General features: G+C 34.6%; 1 protein-coding gene across 2 annotated transcripts in view; it reads left to right on the top strand.

Moving 5' to 3' along the window:
- Positions 1–18,958, top strand: part of CSNK1G1_1 (Casein kinase I) — a 33,186-nt gene extending 14,228 nt beyond the window's left edge. Inside the window, exons 5-10 of one of the 2 annotated variants that reach the window (XM_051217809.1) lie at positions 1,895–2,065; positions 6,150–6,307; positions 8,744–9,088; positions 9,207–9,562; positions 11,196–18,076; positions 18,594–18,958. In XM_051217809.1, coding sequence (XP_051064233.1) covers positions 1,895–2,065; positions 6,150–6,307; positions 8,744–9,088; positions 9,207–9,562; positions 11,196–11,256 — 1,091 coding nt within the window. In that variant the 3' untranslated portion in view covers positions 11,257–18,076; positions 18,594–18,958. Of the gene's footprint in view, positions 1–1,894; positions 6,308–8,743; positions 9,089–9,206; positions 9,563–11,195 lie in introns of both variants that reach the window. The other variant, XM_051217808.1, reaches the window with a different exon arrangement.
- The last annotated feature ends 699 nt before the right edge of the window (positions 18,959–19,657 follow it).

Below are 19,657 nucleotides of genomic sequence, written 5' to 3'. Positions count from 1 at the left end.
AACAATAATGAATTGTAACTTTTGGGATCCATTTATGGACCAATACTAAACGTATATTTCTATTGTATAATTATTAAGTAACTAAACTATGCATATTCATATTCCCCCTTATTATAAGCTTTATTTTCACCCATAAACTATTATTATACGTTTTACCATTCTTGAGTTATACCCAGTATATTAATTACTACCTCCCTCATTCACAGCCACATCTGGCTAAATCTTGTACAAATATTGTTTCATTTTTTATTGGTACGTTGTGGTCTGTTTGATTGGTATATAAACTCAGTATGTTTGAAATATAATGATTTATATCGCAGAGGCTCGGATTGGTGTTCTGGACTTAACTGGCTGGGCTAGGTGGAATTATTTTTATTGGTACAAGGAGGCATCTAATACATATGCGCCACACAAATCTCATTCGACATGTGTGAGGGCTGTGATACTGCCCGGGTGCCCAAACCGAAGCAGGCTACGTGGAAAGCAGGACCAATCAGAACTCTAGGCTGCTCGCATGTGTTTACGCATCCTTGGTCCGATCGATAAGTTACTGCCCTCTAATCAGCGGTCACAAGTTATAACAGTTAGCGATGGGGATGGGATTCGGACCCACGCGGGGAAACCCCCGTTACGTGTCTTGCTTAGAATCTACAAAATTAATCTTGTGTCCGTGTACTTAAAATATGTTTGGTTGCATCAAAGTTTGGAATTAAACTTTGGATAAAAACGTAATTTGACTGAATTATTATTGTTTAGTTGCTCTTTGGTGATAATGTCATATGAAATTATGTTCCTTCTAAGTCTTGAGTAAACTATAAATTTATTAACTAAAATCTTTTTGAAGAATATCGTATGTACTTAATCATTTGTACTACCACTACTGATACTGTTTCCTGTGGTGTCCCTTCCAGTCCTCCTGGTTTGGTAAAACTGGTTGATTTTTCTAAAAACATCAATGGGTTATAACACGGGACAACTACCAGGGTGTTATAGTTGTTTCTATTTTACACTTTCTTGGCTGTATTTCTTGCCAGATAATTGCCGACTATTTGTACACTGATTGACAATTCCTTTCTGCGTTGGAACGATGTTTTTTAAAGACCTCGGATGGGCATTGATGTTCATTGTTATGATTTGATTCGCTTGACTATATATTTGTTTTAGTCTTTTGGGTTGCATCTTCCATTTGAGTTATGGGTCGTTTGAATGTATCTTCATAGCCACCCTTTTGTCCCATAGGTTTTCAACTCAATGAGCGCACATTTGAGTCCGATCACGTTTGTTTTTGGTTTTGCTTGAAGTGTGATCATTTTTCCTAATAAATGTTCATTTTCTTTGTGGTTCCAAATATTCCGTTACAGCTTTCGTTCATGAATTTGTATATTTGGTCTCCTCCAATTATCTTCAGTTCCCATTTATCATATGTATTGAGTTTTATTTTGGATGAGTTTTTTGTCAACCCATTAGGAGGAAGTTGCTTCTTAAGTGACTCCATGTTTTCTTCTATCACTGATACTGTTACTACTTCTAACACTCTGGTATTTGTTTTGATAATTTCATCTTACTGTTTTAATCTGGTATGATGACCTGAACCAATACATATATGTGCCAAGTTTCACGTTGTGCATAACTGACTGACTAGTATTACATACTTGTTAATTTAATTTGGTAGTCAAAGTCAGTATGGGTCACCTTAGATTCATAGAATCCGATCCAATTTGCTTACACTAACCTGGCACAATATTTGTCAGTTGATATTATCATTATTATTACTATTTTTATTATTATCATCATCGATATTTCATGAACGATCAAGCATTACTGCGAATCATCATTGCCTAATTGTAACCTTATTTGATTTTAGTGTTTCCTTTTTCGTTGTTTTTTTTTTCAGAACAATCTCGACGTGATGATTTAGAGGCCTTAGGTCATATGTTTTTATATTTTCTACGTGGTAGTCTACCTTGGCAAGGTTTAAAAGCTGAAAATCTACGTGAACGTTATCAGAAAATTGGTGATACAAAACGTGCAACTCCTATTGATGTTTTATGTCATGGTTACCCCGGTAAAATATATACTAAGATAATGTTTTTTCTTGTGTGTGTTTACGGTCTTTCCATGTTGGAATGATGTAATTAATAGGACATGTTATATCATATAATATAGTTTTATTGCTATAGTATAATTTCTTTTCATGGGTAACACTAATCTTCCCGATTACTGCTTATACTCTTATTACCTCTACCACTACGGGATTTGAATCGACCACTGCATCTGTGTGCTAATGTGGTGTGGCAACTCGAACTGATGTACTTACGTACGAAGTTCTACGTTGTTACTGACTGACTGACTGTCATGAGTAATCATACCTTTTGTTAGTACATATATTTAAAATGTACAATAGAATTCAATGATTATGTAATACTCATGTAGGTCTACACTTATCTATATTCAAAGCTGCTTAACACTTTTTGTTGCTAAATATCTCTTATTTTAACGTATAGTACTGGAGTGATAATAGCAGTTAAATGAATGACAAGTTCTTATTGATTATGGTTTATTCATTTTCAATCTTCTTGTTTTTTGATGTTTTGACAAGCGGTGTAAAATACATCAGTTCAAATAGTTCTAAATAAAGGAAAAATATAAGACTTCAATTTTAAACATCATCATTATCTCCGTAAGACTATTGAAATCTGATAGGAATACCGTGTAAATCACATTGAAATCGTGTATTGTGTCTTTGAACACAATGAAGATCTAAATTGTATGAGGGGGTGTATCCCCCTAAGAATACCATCTACTTCGGTTTAGGCATCCGAGCAGTATCCCAGCCCTCGTACAAATTAAATGATTTATATGGCGCATATGTATTTGATACCCCCTTGTAAATTGTATGAGTGTTATTATGCTGAACTACCAGTTCTAGTGTGATAGTCTTGCTACTTGCATTATGTGAATTGTTGTTTATTGATATTGGGACTGGTTGGATAAGTTAGGTGGTGGTTATTAGTCCATGACGTTTCACTGTAGATTGACCGAGATCATAAGGATTATATGGCTAAGAGCTTTGAGACACATGTATCAGAAACATAGAACCTCTCACTAAATATGTATTGGCTCAAGCTGTCATATCGAAGTATCATGATGAGGTGAAAATGATAAGATGAATGGTAAAAATAAAATATCGAAGTAATGTAGTAGCAATAACACTAATGAAGTATGGTTCGTGAAAAAAAGACAGTGGAACATTGTGATTTCAGATTGAGATGATAAGGAGTGAATGGATTTGTACCATTGTGAATCTTTCTGAATTATATGTCATCCAAAGTCTTTAATCATTGATCGTAGTTTATATTGTGGTCTCTGACTGGATAATTTGGATTCATCAACATAGCTGTGAGCAACAGTCAGTGACTTCATGATTTATTGTCATATCTTCGTTCGACCGTTATCTAACCCAGTTCACATTATAACCGAATAGTTGGTTCTGATATGACTTACAGCAGAGTTCTTTCTGATATGTTATGTTAATCTACAATGAAATTTCTTCATCATGATATCTTTCTGTCTAACATGGAGTTCATATGAAAGTTATTTATTTTTATCTTATTTACACACATGAACATTGGTACAAAGAGACACGAAATATATATGCGCTACATAAATCATTCGATTTGTGTGAGAGCTGGGATGCTGTCCAGGTGTCCAAACAGAAGCAGGTGGTTTTCTTAGGGGGCCACATCCTGAGCCTTCAACCTAAAGGTCTGACCCAAAAGGCAGTGAAGCAACGTGAGAAGATGCAGTCATATGGTAGTCGATGACCAGCGACTGGTTCATACGCCATTTGTTCTCTCAGGATACTAGAGCCAGCCTATGTGCACCATTGGTTTGGAATGAAGGTTTTCCAACTCGTTTCGGTTGACTCTCCGTATCCACCAACCCAGTTGAAGCGTCGGACATTTGCTTTTCATCCTCTCAATTTCGTAAGCAACACCCCCCGCCGTGAGAACGTGGTGAGTAGGAAAGTCGTATGGAAGTGGTAACACTAATCTATGTATGAATATTTTTTTAGTCAAAGAATCGTTTATTTTCTGATAGTTATTCTTCGCTATTTGTTCAAACGATTCATTTAAGCGTATATCATCTTGTCTTCAAATATCTATTTTTCTCTCTCTATTATTTATATATTTTTTTCATGATTCATTTCTATGATAGATGTGAACTAGTACAAATCTATACTGAATGTTGTACACTTTTCTCATTCTAATCAAATTGTTTAGGTTATGCCTATGTATCATGGTGTTCTATGATCTTTTTATGACATTCCAACTAAGTGTGTTGCTTTCCTTGGGTTTTTCTTGTCAACTATTATTCTTTTCTTGGATATAATAATCATAATAATAATGGTGAAACGTCAATATACGTTTATCAAAGATGTTTTCTTAATAGTATTGTTTGATGATTTTTATTCTTAGCTTATATTTGTTTTCAAGTATTGATTTACTTCTAGGTTTAAACTTGCGATACGAATGATAGCATGTTATAAAAGTTAGTCAGTCGGTCAGTCAGTTAGTCAGTTATAAGGAATTTAGAACCGGGATATATGTGTATCAGTTCAATTTCTCACTTTATGCGATAAAATCATCTAGATCAATCACAGAGTATTAGGAGTAGTAACAGTACTAACTAAAGTAAAAAAAGAATAACCATAGACAATATGATTTGAAAAGGAGTGAATTTAATGAATAGAAAATGTAAATAAGTTCTCAAATTTGTGATTTCAGAGAAGATAAAGAGTGAATAAATCTGCGCTGTTGTAATAGATTCTAAGCTATGTCACTCAAAGTCTCCAACCATTGGTTACAGCCCCCATATTCTTTGGTACGTCTGAGGGTGAGGAGATTTCGCTCGCCCTCTCAAATGGTCACACATAAATAGCCACTGCCAAGCTAGTCTTGCTCACTACCTTCTCGAGAAGGGGCTGCTGTTCACGAAATTGAGAGGACAAAACGCGAATGTTCATCACCTTAGACGAAATGGTAAATATAGAGGAAGTTGAAAAACCCTTATTCGAAACCAATGATACACATGAGCTTCAGGATCCTGAGGGAGTAGATTGAGTATGAACCAATTTTGGATCACCGTTCACCATGTGACTGCATCTCCTGACGTTGCTCTACTGCCTGGTGAATGAAACCTCTAAATCAGAGGCCCGGGGACTCTATCCCCTAAGAGAACCACCTTCATGGACGGACACCGCCTCTTGGTTTAATCACCTTCAGCCTAATTCCTGTCTACTTTCACACCAGCTCGACTCTCGCATGGAGGTTGGCGATTGTTTTGCATACATAATGCATGTCTTAACTACATCAACCTATGAAGACTCGTTTTTTTGATGTATAATGTGGTGATGGTACCGACAGTAATAAGCTTTGTTAAAGAAGAAGCATGGTTTTAATGACTACCTATCCGCTTATATAATTTCATTTTATGTAATGCTGCTTTATCTAAGTCTAATGTTGATTCACTTATGCCATTGTCTAGAAAACAATCAAATCGTCCATTTCTGTGCATAAAACATCTTCCTAAAATCTTTCTGAATAAAAAATCTTCACCTCAGTTGTATCAGGAAATTTGGGGGTTGTAAACCAAAATTTTTATGTGAAGATTAGTTGTAGTATTATCTTGTTGAAAATTGGCTTATCAGTTAGAGGACTTGTCTGTTAGTGACTTATAGGTTACTAGTTCGAACCCCACTCGACATACATTGATTTAAGCATCCAGGTAGTTTCACTAGGCCTCATACAATTAAAGTTTGACTCAAATCAGAATGCATAAACTCTTATAGTTTTTAAATAAATGAAAATCATTCATTGTGCTAACCAATTAATGAGGATGTAGTTGAGACCAGGTTGAAAGTGACAATTCGACAGTTGAAATCCCTGTGCTTTCATCTCTTTTTTTTCACATCAAAAGTGTAACTCAACGTTTTAAAGCACATGAATTGATTCATATTTACTTAAATAATAACTCAGTGTGAAAGTTGTTGTAACACACTTGAAAACTCAAATTCAATTCAATTATCTACCAGGTCAATAGTTTGTTTGTTTATGTTATGCCAATTTTCTTTTCATGTTTTCTTTTAGAAATGGCTACCTATTTACGATATGTTCGAAGTTTAGATTTTTTTGAAGAACCTAACTATGAGTATTTACGTTGGGGATTTACTGATTTAATGCAAAGAAAAGGTTGGGAATGTGATTGGGAATTCGATTGGTGCAGTCGACCGTTACCTGGATCTAAAGTAAACTATATATGTATATATTGAATGTTAGGATTGATTAGTTACTAAGTCATGACCAATGTTAAGTTTGTCTGGTCTTTAAGTGCTGATCGAATTCGATCAAGCTAGTTGTAATGTAGTCAAAAACCTGAGTGGCTGGATTAAAAGTACTCGACAGGAGACTCTGGATGTAGATTTGGTGCCCATTAGTATGGCGTACCTAGAATCTTGAGGGAGCTGATGTTCCTTGTGAGATTCGAGATCTTGTCTCCCAGCTTCACATATTGAGACCTTACCACTAAGTTATTCTGTTTACAACTCAACTACCACCAAACATCTAGCAATAAATGTTAGAGTATCTATCCTTACTTTTAGAAAGTACCTATAAATGACTTTCGTTTCGGATGGATGACTTGCACTAAACCGGTTAACGCATAGTTCATGTCATCCAGTGAATGTCATCATCTTTAATAGGGATTAGTAAATGTTCATATGTATGTATCAATTTTAATTGAATAGGATTATTATATTTACTAAAATTGCTGATAATAAGTCAGAATTCTATCCTGTAGATGTCATGATTAAATTATTTTGTGTATAGATTGTTCATACCATCAAAATACTTGAAGTAAAAATAGAGATAAGGTTAAGACCTAAACTCATTATTGGTAACATTACTAGCTCATTGAAATTCTTTAAAATTAGTTTGGCTGTCTAGTTTTCCGGCTTAACCGATGAGAGTTTGGGTCATTGACTGACGACATACATTGGGTGCCATCTGTCACAAGTTCGAGACACCCGTGTACCTACCATAGCACAAGTATTGTCACACATCAATTCGTTTTGTATGACTTAGTGAATGTGAAAATTGATCTTAGATCTTCGGAAGTATATGCAAGTTGCCATTATTTGTATCATAGATATCTTTAGAGCATTCATCATGCTTGACCAAACAATCAGAAAAGTAACGCTCAATTCTAGGTATAAATTGGTTAGTCGATATATTAGGCAGGACAATTCTCATCAATTGAATTCATTGGGATATTATTGCTCATATCTCCTCAAACTGGAGAAATTGTCCATCATAGGAGAAGTAGGTTGGAAGAAGGTTGAGGTCACATCACATTGAGATATATATTTAGTTCATAGAATCACTAACTATTAGACGTGAATGTATGAGGATGTTCACACTACTTAGTTGAGACCAACAGTCTACAGGTTTTCTTACCTCTTACCTCATGTTTACAATTAGAGGACTATACTTTTCTACTGGTTTTCAGGAATATATAACAAATAAATTTCATAATTGAAATCATGGACTAGTTTTAGTTAGACTATCATTAAAAACCTGGGAGTATTGGAAGAGCGTTCATCCCAAAATGGGACGTCTTAGCCGCGCACACCCACGACCTTCAGTCCTGTGCATAAACACTTAAACATTAAACGATAGCTGACTAACTTCAACAGGCAACTTCTGCAGTTCTAGTGAGAAATCATGACTACTGCAGCTCAACCATATTGAGTGCACGACAGTCATCCTCCACAGTCAATAGATCAAGGTTAAGCAACGTTGGGAATTAATTGAAGTTACACAGTAACACTTTTGGATGCCGACTCAGTGGTATTAAGGTTGCGAGTTCACTCATAAGATCGACGGTTGTAGGTTCAATTCTCAGATGTGTGGTCGTAGTTAGGCATTACTTGGGAGTCTCATACTTGGAAGGAACGGTTATCCAGTGCTCCCACATTTTCGAAAGAGATCTATCTAAGATCAATTCGTGATTTAAATCGGTACGATTTTACAATCTCCACAAGTCCCCATATATTGATAATATTATTCCCCCTTTAAATCATCTCAAATACAACTTGTCGTGTTACGGTTCGTATTTGCACTCGCTATATACATTTTTAACTACAATCATCTAACTTGATAAACACTGATAAAAAAACATTCTTATTTCACCGATTGATATGTGGATGAGAATGATAATGATTGGTTGTTTGCTTAGTTAAACTTATAGACAGTCTGACAGGTACGAGATGAGTTATACATTACTTTTCCCTTATTATCACTGTGATTGTTGTTGGATTGTGTCGGTTTTTGGTGTGGAAATATATTTACGTTCTAGCCAGGTTAATCACGTGTTCTTGATCTGAGTTGTGTTAAAGTCCTGCGGTATAGACACTGGAACGGGATCTAGTGTAGATATTCGTCTAAGGCAAATTAACATCCTATTCGTATGGACATGGATAATCGAGCGTTATAACCCAAAGACTTTGGTTTGTATCATTAATTTATCCGACGAGTTTCTATCTGCATCGAAATTCACTTGTGAATATAATAATGCGAGTCATTTATCGGACGGTCTTCAACATATTTTGAAGTTTTCTTACTACTCACTATTTAATAACGTATCATTTACTATTGTTGTTATTCATCTTCCCTATGGGTTTTAGCCTCCAGGGTCTACACATACATCTGGCGGACAGGCAGTAAATCCACCCTTGACTAACATTCCTGCTGGGAATGCTAGTTGTATGAATAATGGTGTACAAAACACATCTGGACTTACTTCTCCTACTCATCATCCAGTGAATGGTAATCAACAAAGTCCTGGTGTTAATGGTGGTCATCATGCAATGGGATTAACTGGAACACCTTTATTAGATCCTGGTACATCTCATTGGCCACCTACTGGACAATCAAATAATGTACCTAGTTATATCAATGAAGATGGCGGTACATCACCAAATGAATTAAGATATAAAGTTGATGAATATTTACCTTCCTATTTTGGTCAGGTTAGTTTATACATATATATTAAGATTTACATTAAAATGTTTTTAATTTTGTTTACTTCCAAAGTGTACATCCATTAAAATTTTCATTATTGTATGCATTCATCTAATTTTTTATTAGCAAACAACAAATCAAACTATTATGCATACCGGTCTTCTTGGTGCTAATAAAATTGGTTCACCTAATGACGGTACTGTAGATGATGTTGGACCTACTGGTGTTGGCGGCGGTGGTGCTATGCCCACTTCAAACTCTAGTGGTTTGCCATATGGTGGCGGTGGTGCTGTATCCGGTACAAATGCCGGTGGTACACATATTCGGAATATAACCGGTTTATACAGTGGCTGTGGTCCAGAAGAAACTATGGCTCGAGATATTGATGACAATTTAGGCATGGGAGTTGGCATGACAACAACAGAATCATCACCTGAAAATGTAGTTGGCGCTGAACAAGATGATATACAAAGTCAATCAGGGTAAGTTTGCAATGTTTTCTTTCTTGAGAAGAGAGTTGAAAGGACGATCTCATAATTTAGAATAATCTTTAGTTCGAAAACACTTAATCTTTATACTGATGATTTAAACACTTTGTGTGTATGGGTTTGAGATAATTTTCCTATTTGTTTTGTTCACCAATTTGTAGTCTTTTTTGTGTTAGTTCATCTACATTCCTCTTCTTAGTTAATATTTCACGTTTAACATCGATATTATTACAGAAAGTTTATTTAATCAACTGAAAATCTCATCTCTTCTACTTATTCGAAATAAAATTAGTTACTATTAAACTTATCCTTTTATTTCAATGGTTGAGATCATGAGTCAATTGGAGCTAGATCACCATGGAAAACCTGGAAGCACTGGACGGCCGTTCCATCCTATTATGGAACTCCTCAGTACTGTATGTATGTGTATATGTATGATGTGTTCGTATAATCTTTTGAAATATTCATCATACACGTTTACATACCATTGTGCATTTTGGGGCAGAATAAATGCTAATATCATGGTAAACTTTAAAATTACATAGAGTAAGTTGGAATTTATATTTTATTCAATAGGCAACGGGATTGCTGGCTCATTCAGCAACAGATGCGTATCCTTGTCTTCATCTCTCAGTTTATTTATTTATTTTGATATGACAGAACCCCTCCCCCCATGAGAAAGGCAAATAGGCACCAAAATATATATACGTCATACAAATCACTAAATTTATGTGAGGTGTGGGATACTACTAAGATGCCAAAATCTATGCAGGTGGTTTTCTCAGGAGCTAACTCCCTAAGGCTTTAACTTAGAGGTCTTATCCACAATACAGTGTAGCAACATTGTGAGATGCGATTACATGGGGGGGGGGTCCGTACTCCATTTGTTCCCTCAGGATTCTGGTAGTTAATGTTCACCATTGGTTTGGAATTAGGGTTTTCCAACCTCTCTGGATGGATCCTCCATGTCTAACATCCGCTTTAAGGCGCCGAAAATTCGCTTTTTCATCCTCTCAATTTCGTGAACAGCAGCCCCTTCTCGAGAAGGCAGTGATTAGGACTAGCTTGGCAGTGGCTATATATGTGTGACCATGTGAGAGCATTTAGAGGAGTGCGGACTTTCCTCATCTTCTGTCGTTCCAGTGCATTTAGAGGTAGGTCACCAACTGATTTTAGCTAGTCATCTTTCGGAAATGTGGGAGCACAAGATGACCATTCTGTCCAAGTATGGGACTCCTAACTACGACCACACATATGAGAATTGAAGCTACAACGCTCGATCTTATGAGTGAACTCGCAACCTTTATATTACTGGGTCGGCATCCAAAAGTGTTGTTGTGCAACTTCAATTAATTCCCAACGTTGCTTAACCTTGATCTATTGACTGTGGAGGATGACTGTCGTGCACTCAATATGGTTGAGCTGCAGTAGTCATGATTTCTCACTAGAACTGCAGAAGTTGCCTGTTGAAGTTAGTCATGATTGAGGACATAATAATTGTTATTATTATCATTATTAACATCACTATTGTTATTTATTTATCAATTATTATTATTCTATTCATTGTCTGTGTACGTGATATTACTTTCAATGGAAGCATTATATTTTCTTTTTTTAATGTACGTAGTTGTTGTGGCTGCTTTGGTCAACGGTCTAAAAATCGACGTCTTCGATCTCAGTTTATCTAGTATTTCTACTATCGTCTGGTATCCGTGTCTGTCTCATCCAGAAAAGAGTTATGGTAACGACGATGATGCTCATGTTTGTATGTGTGTTTATACGTGTATGTAATTCCGATGTGTTATTATTGCTTTGATACATTTTGATATTTTCCGTTGAATAATTTGAACGGTGTATTATTATGATTATTATTGTTGCTATAGCTACTATTGTATTATAATAATGTATATGTGTTTGTACACATGATATTTGCTTCGCCTTTCTCTCGTTTTGTTCCTTTCGTGTTTTGTTTTTTTTCCACATTACAATACCTATAATTGTGACATAATCGTGTCGTATAATGAATTATTTCATGTCCTGTTCTGGCCTCCTCACCTTTATGTTGTCGTTTTAGCATTTACTGGATACTACTACTGATAACAACAATGTAGTAACCACCGACATATTGGATAAGACAGTTAATAATGACCGGATAAAAATTCATTGGATAAATAAACTTTTTTGCTAGAAATAAAAATCTCAGGATTTATCTATTTATTGTGTTTCTGTCCCCCCCCTTCCCCCTTTTTTCTTGATTTTATTTTATCCCAGCAATAAGTCTTTTTGATAATTCATTATTTCTTTATCCGTTTGTGTCGTTTTTTTCCTTTTTTTGTTTTCCTTACGAAACAGCTTTTCATTTTGTATAATTTACGTGTATGGATGATGTAATAATGATATCGAGTTGTTTTTCCCTTCTTTCTTTCTTTCTTTCTTTTCATAGAGATCGGTGAAATAGTGTTGGTGTTTTTTTTGAAATAATTTTTTTGTGTGCCCATTTATCATTTATACACAAATACATCATTACCCCTATTAGAGTTGTGTCTTTCAAAGTGGCCTTTTTCATTATTCTCTCATTATTATTCTATACAACATGTACATATTAAAGGATAGATGAAGATTAAATGAGAGAGTTTATAATATGAAAGAATGACCCCCTTCTATTTCTCCACTTTCAATTTTTCTCGTTTGTTCTTTTCTTTCTTCCTCTCTCTCTCCCTCTCTTTGTATGTGTTTTTCTTGTTACGTCATAATTCCAACTACATTCATACATCTAATATGTCCTATGTGTAAAGTCTCATTGTTCAATACCGAAGAATTAAGTATATAGGTAAACATACAAAAAAGTGTAATTACAAAGGACTGTTCTTTTCTCTTTTTTTCTGTTTAGGAGTTTTTAAAGTGTGTGTGTGTGTATGTGTTTCCACTTACTCACTTACTCATACACACACGCACACACACTAACAAACAAACAAACATTATTCTTGAATATTATTTTGACTACCATTGTTTATTATTATTATTATTGTGTAATCCTATGTCTTTGTTCTATACTTGTATTATTTTGTGTGGTTTTCTTTTTGTAATATGTTACACAATATTTTCTGAGCATAGAAACGACGACATTTCATCTTTCAGTAGTATCAATGTTGTTTTATGGATTAATTCTTGTCTAAGAAGAGGATGTTGTTTTGTTTTTGTATTCTTTTTCTCTTTCTTTCTTTCTTTTAACCGATTGACAATTCTCTCAAGAATACGCTTTTTTTTAATATACATCCCCATACTGTTTAACGGTTTTCTTTAAGGATAGTGAATTCAGTCATGTTATTATTGTTTCCTTCATATCTCTCTCTCTCAAAAAGATATCATTGTTATTTTGTTATTGTTCTAAATCATTTTACGCTTTCATGAATGAATATTATCTCTATGGCTCATTATAGAAGAAAGAAAAAAGAAAAAAAAGACCATTTAAAAGCAAAAAGGAATTGATAAAAGAACTACTGTTATTGCCGGCGCTGATATTGCTATGCATATACAATCTCTTCCTTTATCCCAGGGTCCAATTGTGACCAATATTGTAATTCCATAATTATATTGGTTAATATATATATATATATATGTACTTGTTTGTGTATTCATGTGCCTGTACATAGTTTTATTGTTTGAATTCTGTACATGGCTAGATAGTGGATTTTTCACTTCTCATTCATAGACATACAAAATATAAAATCTCTTTATTATTATTATTATTATTATTATTATTATTATTATTATTATTATTATTATTATTATTCAATAATCGCTTCCAATTTTATGATAGTTAGGTTGTATTGGTGAATCCTTTCTCCTTTATGTATATCTGTAGTTGCGCTTATAGCTGCTACATAATACATACATATTACTTTCGAATGATTTTGTCTTGCTGTATCTTGTTGTTTTTCTTCTTCTTCTTCAATTTTTCTCCTTGTTCAGTTCTGCTTTTTTTTAAAATTTCTTTTTCGCTGCATATGTGTAGCGTAATGTTTATCATTATTTTGATTTGTATTGTAACCAATACATAAACTTAAGTGCGCTCATCTGTATTTATATTTATGTATTATTGTGTGTGTGTGTGTGTGTGCTTTTCCTTGGCTTCTTTTTACCGTATACAATAAAATGAGTGTTCTTATATTTGTTTTCGTCGAAAGTGCACAAAGGTTTGTCTACAATAATTCTCATTGTTTACAACAATCAACCGTTCTTGAACTTAACACATACACTCACACACATATAAATATACCTCTCCTAACGACATTATTAATGGTAAGCGTTGTCACTCATCTCCTAATACAAGAGAAAGTATAGAATAAATCATTTTGACCATGAATATCTACCATATGATAAAGTGAAAGTTTGAATGATAGTAGTAGTAGCAGTAGTGAACAAGCGCTTCCAATAAATTAAACTTCCATTGTCTTCATATTTTTACATTATTCTCGCCTTTAAAGGAAATGGATGACCATATGTCGTACAAAGTGTTTATGCATATATGCATATGTATATTTATTTATCCGATTGTACTCGTTCGATTTTGCTTCCTTTATTTTCTCTTCAATAATTTCGTATTCCTTTTTCAAATCATTATTCTGACACTTGATATAACATGTTTTCATATGATTGACAAATGAACATATGACGCTAAATTTTGATTTGAATGTATAACTAACTATGTTGTTGATATTACTACTTCTTCTTCTACTACTACTACTACTAATACTACTTAAATGATAGTAATTACATGATATGTAAAATTCTTCAAAGCATAGGCTTATTATAGAATGATTTATGTGTGTGTGTGTGTGATGGCGCTATTGTACCTGCTTGTTTCTTTCTGTTGCATAAAAGCTTATTATTATTTTTCATATCCTTTCAATTGATTGTCATTCCCTTATATTCATAATAATTTATTAATAATGATTACTGATAAGTTTGACAGGAAGGTTTCTGTGTGTAACCTGTTTGTTTTTCTTTTCTTTTTTTTGTTTCAAGCAAACAAAGAACGAAAAAAGGGTGTTTTTCCCTTTACACATTCACATCTGTATGTATACATGTTAGATATAAAAGTTTTTTCTTTCTTTCTGTTGTAATTTGATGCAATTCAGGCTAATGTTTTTTGCGGGTTGTTTTTTGTTCCTCTTCTTTTCAATATTATGATATGATGGAATTATTTCTATGATATAATGTTGATTGTACTATGTAAGGATATATGTGACAAAATGAATAATAACCTTTCAGGATTAAGGGTTTATATCCGACTATGGATTGTCGGTAACAATGTAGAACTTCGTACGTGTATGTACATCAATTCGAGCAATTTCAAAGGTAACACGTGTACATCAGTTCAGGTTGGTGTATTTCATAGTACAGCGAGATGAAAGTGTTTGCATAGATCTTAGAGTGGTAGAGTTATCGATAGGAGTCATAATAATAGAAAAGATTAAGCATCCAAGATACTATTATAGAAAAGGTGGACGGTGGTGCCATTTCGTGAACCACTGGATGCCAACCGGCTCAGTGGTCCACAGTTGAGCGTTCACGCGCAAAACTGATAGGTCCTGGGTTCAAATCCGGTGAGGCGGGATCGTCGATGCGCACTGCTGAGGAGACCTATCCTAAGACGAATCGGTCATCCAGTGCTTCCAGGTTTTCCATGGTGGTCTAGCTTGAATTGGCTCATGAATTTAATCATTAAAAAGTTACAAACTAGTGAGAGAAAAAATATCTATGAAGAAATTAAAATATAAGGGAAAATGAAGAGTGAATACGCGTAAGCCATTGCGAAAGATTTCGAGACATATCATTCAAAGTCTCTAGAGATTGGTCATGATGATAACACGAACCTCAACGAGGTAATTTACACGTACAAATATCGCGAAACATAACATAAAATAACTAAATAGCAAAATATCAGGAGATAAGTGAATGTATTAGCGTCATTTTAGCATTGTGAATCACGTTACCTAACTTTTCGAAACTTGATGACCCATGCTCATTTTACAAATATACGCCTAAGTTTATATTTAAACTGATGAAGACTACGAAACTGTTTCAATTGAAATAACAAGAGACACACTTAGGTTGCACGAAATTGAGCAATAGTGGGTCTATATTGCCCTTAGGTGTCCGGGCCCCAGGTTCACTACAATGACGGTGCCAGCGAGTTTGGAATCCTGGCCTGAAATAATTTGCCGAAGTGTTTCGTCACCGTCGGGGCTTGCAATTATTCTCCGTGAACGAGGAGTTCCTTGTAAATGCAAGTCATAAGCTTGCACTGAATTCGCTCGACTAATACTGAGTTGACCTAATTTGACCATTTGGATTAAGTAAAAGTCATAACAAGGTTTCCGTAGGTGAGCCTCCGGAAGGATTGTTTTAATGACTTAAAAATATATAATGAAAAATGCACTTAGCTTCGTACTGGTCTGCATGTACGCTGCCTTAATGTTATTTACCACAGGCCTCAGCGGTAACTTGAGTAAGTCAGTCACGTGAATCTTGCCTTCAAAAATGCCTTTGACCCATTGGTTCTCTGTTTTAGAAGCTAATCACCTCAAAATAATCTATAATTGAAAATTTTTTAAAAACTTTCTTGTGAAATTAGCTCTAAGTAAACAGATATGATTCATTGTCTAATAAATAATCACCGTTTTAAAACCATTAGGTATGCGTTTTCCATTTTGGACATTTTGCTGGTGTCCCGTTTCCAGTTACTGAGTTGTAAAAGTGTGAGGAAATATAATGTTAACCTAAAAATACTATTAGTCGGTCAGCTACAATGTAGGATTAGGCATATATATGCATCAGTCCAAGTTGCTACACTTCATTAGCACAACAAGATGAACACCAAATTCATAGAAGTAGTCACTTCAATTGTAGTAATATATAAAAGAAGGACTGTGAAAAGGCGGCGTTGTCGTTATGCTGGTTGTCTGAAGGAAACACCTTTGTACTGTCATCAGTACTACTTCGCCTTCGGACCTTGGGTTTGCTGTTTTTAGACATACCGCTGTTCAACCAACCTGTCTGGCATAACCTTAAGAAATGATTGATTCATTACAATAGGTAGGCTTGATTACCACATACAGGTAGCGGCAACGGTCGGGTATCTCTATTAAGTTGTCCACCAATCAATATCATATTGCACAAGGTAGTATTGATTAAAATATGTTATGTTAGATAAATATTCATATATCCGATTTTCAATGTATGCCGTATGCGAACAATTGTCTATCATCATTTTATAATGCTCTAACGAATAAAGTTGGACGGAATAATTTACATTGAATCTGATTATTTTCATCCGGTTAAAGGTGATATATTTGTATGCAAAACCCAACCAATTTAGTGTAGATTTACACACAGTTTTCGAAATCGCCCTAGTAACATACTGATACAAAAGATATTTATTTTAAAAAATGGGCTCCCCGTAAGATCAAAGTTCCTAATTCATGAATGTACACTGATGAATAGTCTCTTTTAGGAAGAACGAACTATTGAAAACTTCATGTCTTTCAATGCTTATCTAAAGAAGTTCAGTAGTCCATGATGAAAATGCAGATTGATTTCTTAAATAAACTAAAGAAAAAATATATAAATTTCTAACTACAATAATCAATAAATGCTACTAAGTACTTGTAAATAGTTTACCGATTTGTTATTTAATGTGTTAACTAGTCAATTTACGTAAGTTGAATTAGTTTTAAGTTTGTTTGTTTGTTTGTGAAGTAAGAATAAATATCCGTTATCTAGTGAAATATCTATTCAGTATTTGGTGATAGATATATGAATTCTGTATACTCTGGAGATAGATATTGTGGTGTGTGTGACTGTTGTCGACAAATATAATAAGTATGTATCAACTGCCAATGGAAAGTGAAATGCCTGATGATAAAAGGTTAACAAGATTGAAGGGAATGATTGTTGTCGAGACGAAGGCACAATAAAGTCAGAGACAATCGATTGACATTTTGTAAATGGAGTATTTACTGTATGGTTCTCAGAGTTTACCGAGATATTCCGTAATGTTTTATTGGTTGTCCTCACTTGTGTTCTCGTTCACAACAATAGAAAGTGTTGTGCATCGTGAAAACATTTCTGTTTGAGTGATTTCATTCTCCAAGTTGAAGAAATGTAAACGTTTGTTGATTAGTGAAGACTGTGCGTTTGTAGAAATGGATAAGATCTGTTCTCCATAGGTTGTAAATGATAAGTAATTCATATGACTGCACACCATTATTGAATTTCAGCTGCTTTCAATTCGTGAAATAAACCTTAACCATAATTTTTATCCCTTACTTTCAATTCTGATTTGTTACGTTAACTCCTAATTTTCTAATCTAATATGTAGGTGAAACTTATCAAGATCACTTTAAGGATTGATTTAGGTTGTCCACAACTTCGACAATTTGATGAAATGAAATAGTTGGAACCGAATTTCTTCTCTGTATCGTTCTTCAGTTTTATATCTCAGTAAGTGGTGTGCACTTTGTCTCTTATTCTACTAAGCTACTATTTTCCTACATAGGTGAATGAATTTCAACCCATATTAATGAAATAGTGTTTAGTACCACTTGGTGTTTTCTTCAATGTGATAAAATTATAGTTGAATCTGACAGTGGATAAAGAATTCTGACATGGTGCACTACACAATCATTGGTTGATCACTAAGTTTATGTTGTGTAGTTTTTGATACTCGTCACATTTTATCGATCATGCAGTTTTGTGAAAAGAAAACTAATAACCTTAACATAGTGATTGGATTTTTCATTTATTGTTTGGAGGTTGACTCGGATATCTTGAAAAAAATACATAGGGGGAGCTTCCTGTGTAATTCGAGAACGCTGGTGTTTACCATTCGAAAAGCAGCTTGAGAAGCTAGATCTCCTTACGCTGTCCCATTGCAGATTAAGAGGTGATTTGATTTTGATGTTTCGAATACTAAGAAATGATCTGGAAACTGATATAACCTCTCTTTTTTCCTTACCAGATGAGGACAACTCAGAGGACATACCATTCAGGTACAAAAGCCAAGAACACAGAAAATGCCAGTGGCATACAGGTCTTCACACCGTGTCATCATTTCTTGGAACCTGTTACCTGAAGAATTGGTGTCCTCCCCTCCAGTTTACTCATTCAAAAGAAGACTAGATACTCTCAGAATTTTACTAGAAAGCGGCTAACACAGACCATATGCCTTCTGTCCTCAATATACAAATATGAACCAATCAACAGAAAACCTTGTACCAAGGTTTTATGCTAGTTATTACCTACAATTAGGTTCATTTGAAAATTTGAGGGAATTAAAAAGTTATATAAATCTTTCATAAAATTAACCAGTCTTCTATATTACAGATGTCTTATGCTTTTATTACACATGGATATCCTAACCTATTCCATCTAGGTAGCTTTCAGTTTTGGACAAATTTTGTGGATAGCAAAGTAATATATACTAGTAAATACCTTATAATTTGGATTTATACTGCTTCATTGTTATTCAAGCTTGAATGTTTTCACAAATAACACGTCACTACTCAACTTCAGTATGGAAATCTATCTAACTATATACATGGATACTAAACCACAGCTCACCATAAAATGAAAGATAATCATACATGGATGCATCAAAAGTGGCTGTGATTCGAGGAGACTGAATAATAAATTGGAAACAAATCATAAACACTGGTCTAGAGGTTAAGCTTTCGAGTGCGAGACTGAAGGCACCGGGTTCGAATGTCATGAGTGAGATCGTGGATGTGCACTACTCAGGAGACATCAATTCACTTCAAATGTTCTCGGTCACCAATCTATGTGGTGTACAAGCATCTACTTTTATACTGAATGTTACTTACTTACTTACTTACGCCTGTTACTCACAATGGAGCTTAGGCCGCTGACCAGCATTCTCAAACCCACTCTGTCCTGGGCCTTCTTTTCTAGCTCCATCCAATTCTTGTTCAGTTTTATCATGTCTATCTCCATTTCTCGGCGTAATGTGTTCTTTGGTCTTCCTCTTTTCCTTTGGCCTTGAGGATTCCATGTGAGGGCTTGTCT

Source organism: Schistosoma haematobium, chromosome 7 (genome assembly GCF_000699445.3).
Source record: "Schistosoma haematobium chromosome 7, whole genome shotgun sequence".
Taxonomy (NCBI): Eukaryota; Metazoa; Platyhelminthes; class Trematoda; order Strigeidida; family Schistosomatidae; genus Schistosoma; species Schistosoma haematobium.
Note: the sequence above shows the minus strand (reverse complement) of the source record. Positions and strands in the feature narration are given on the sequence as shown.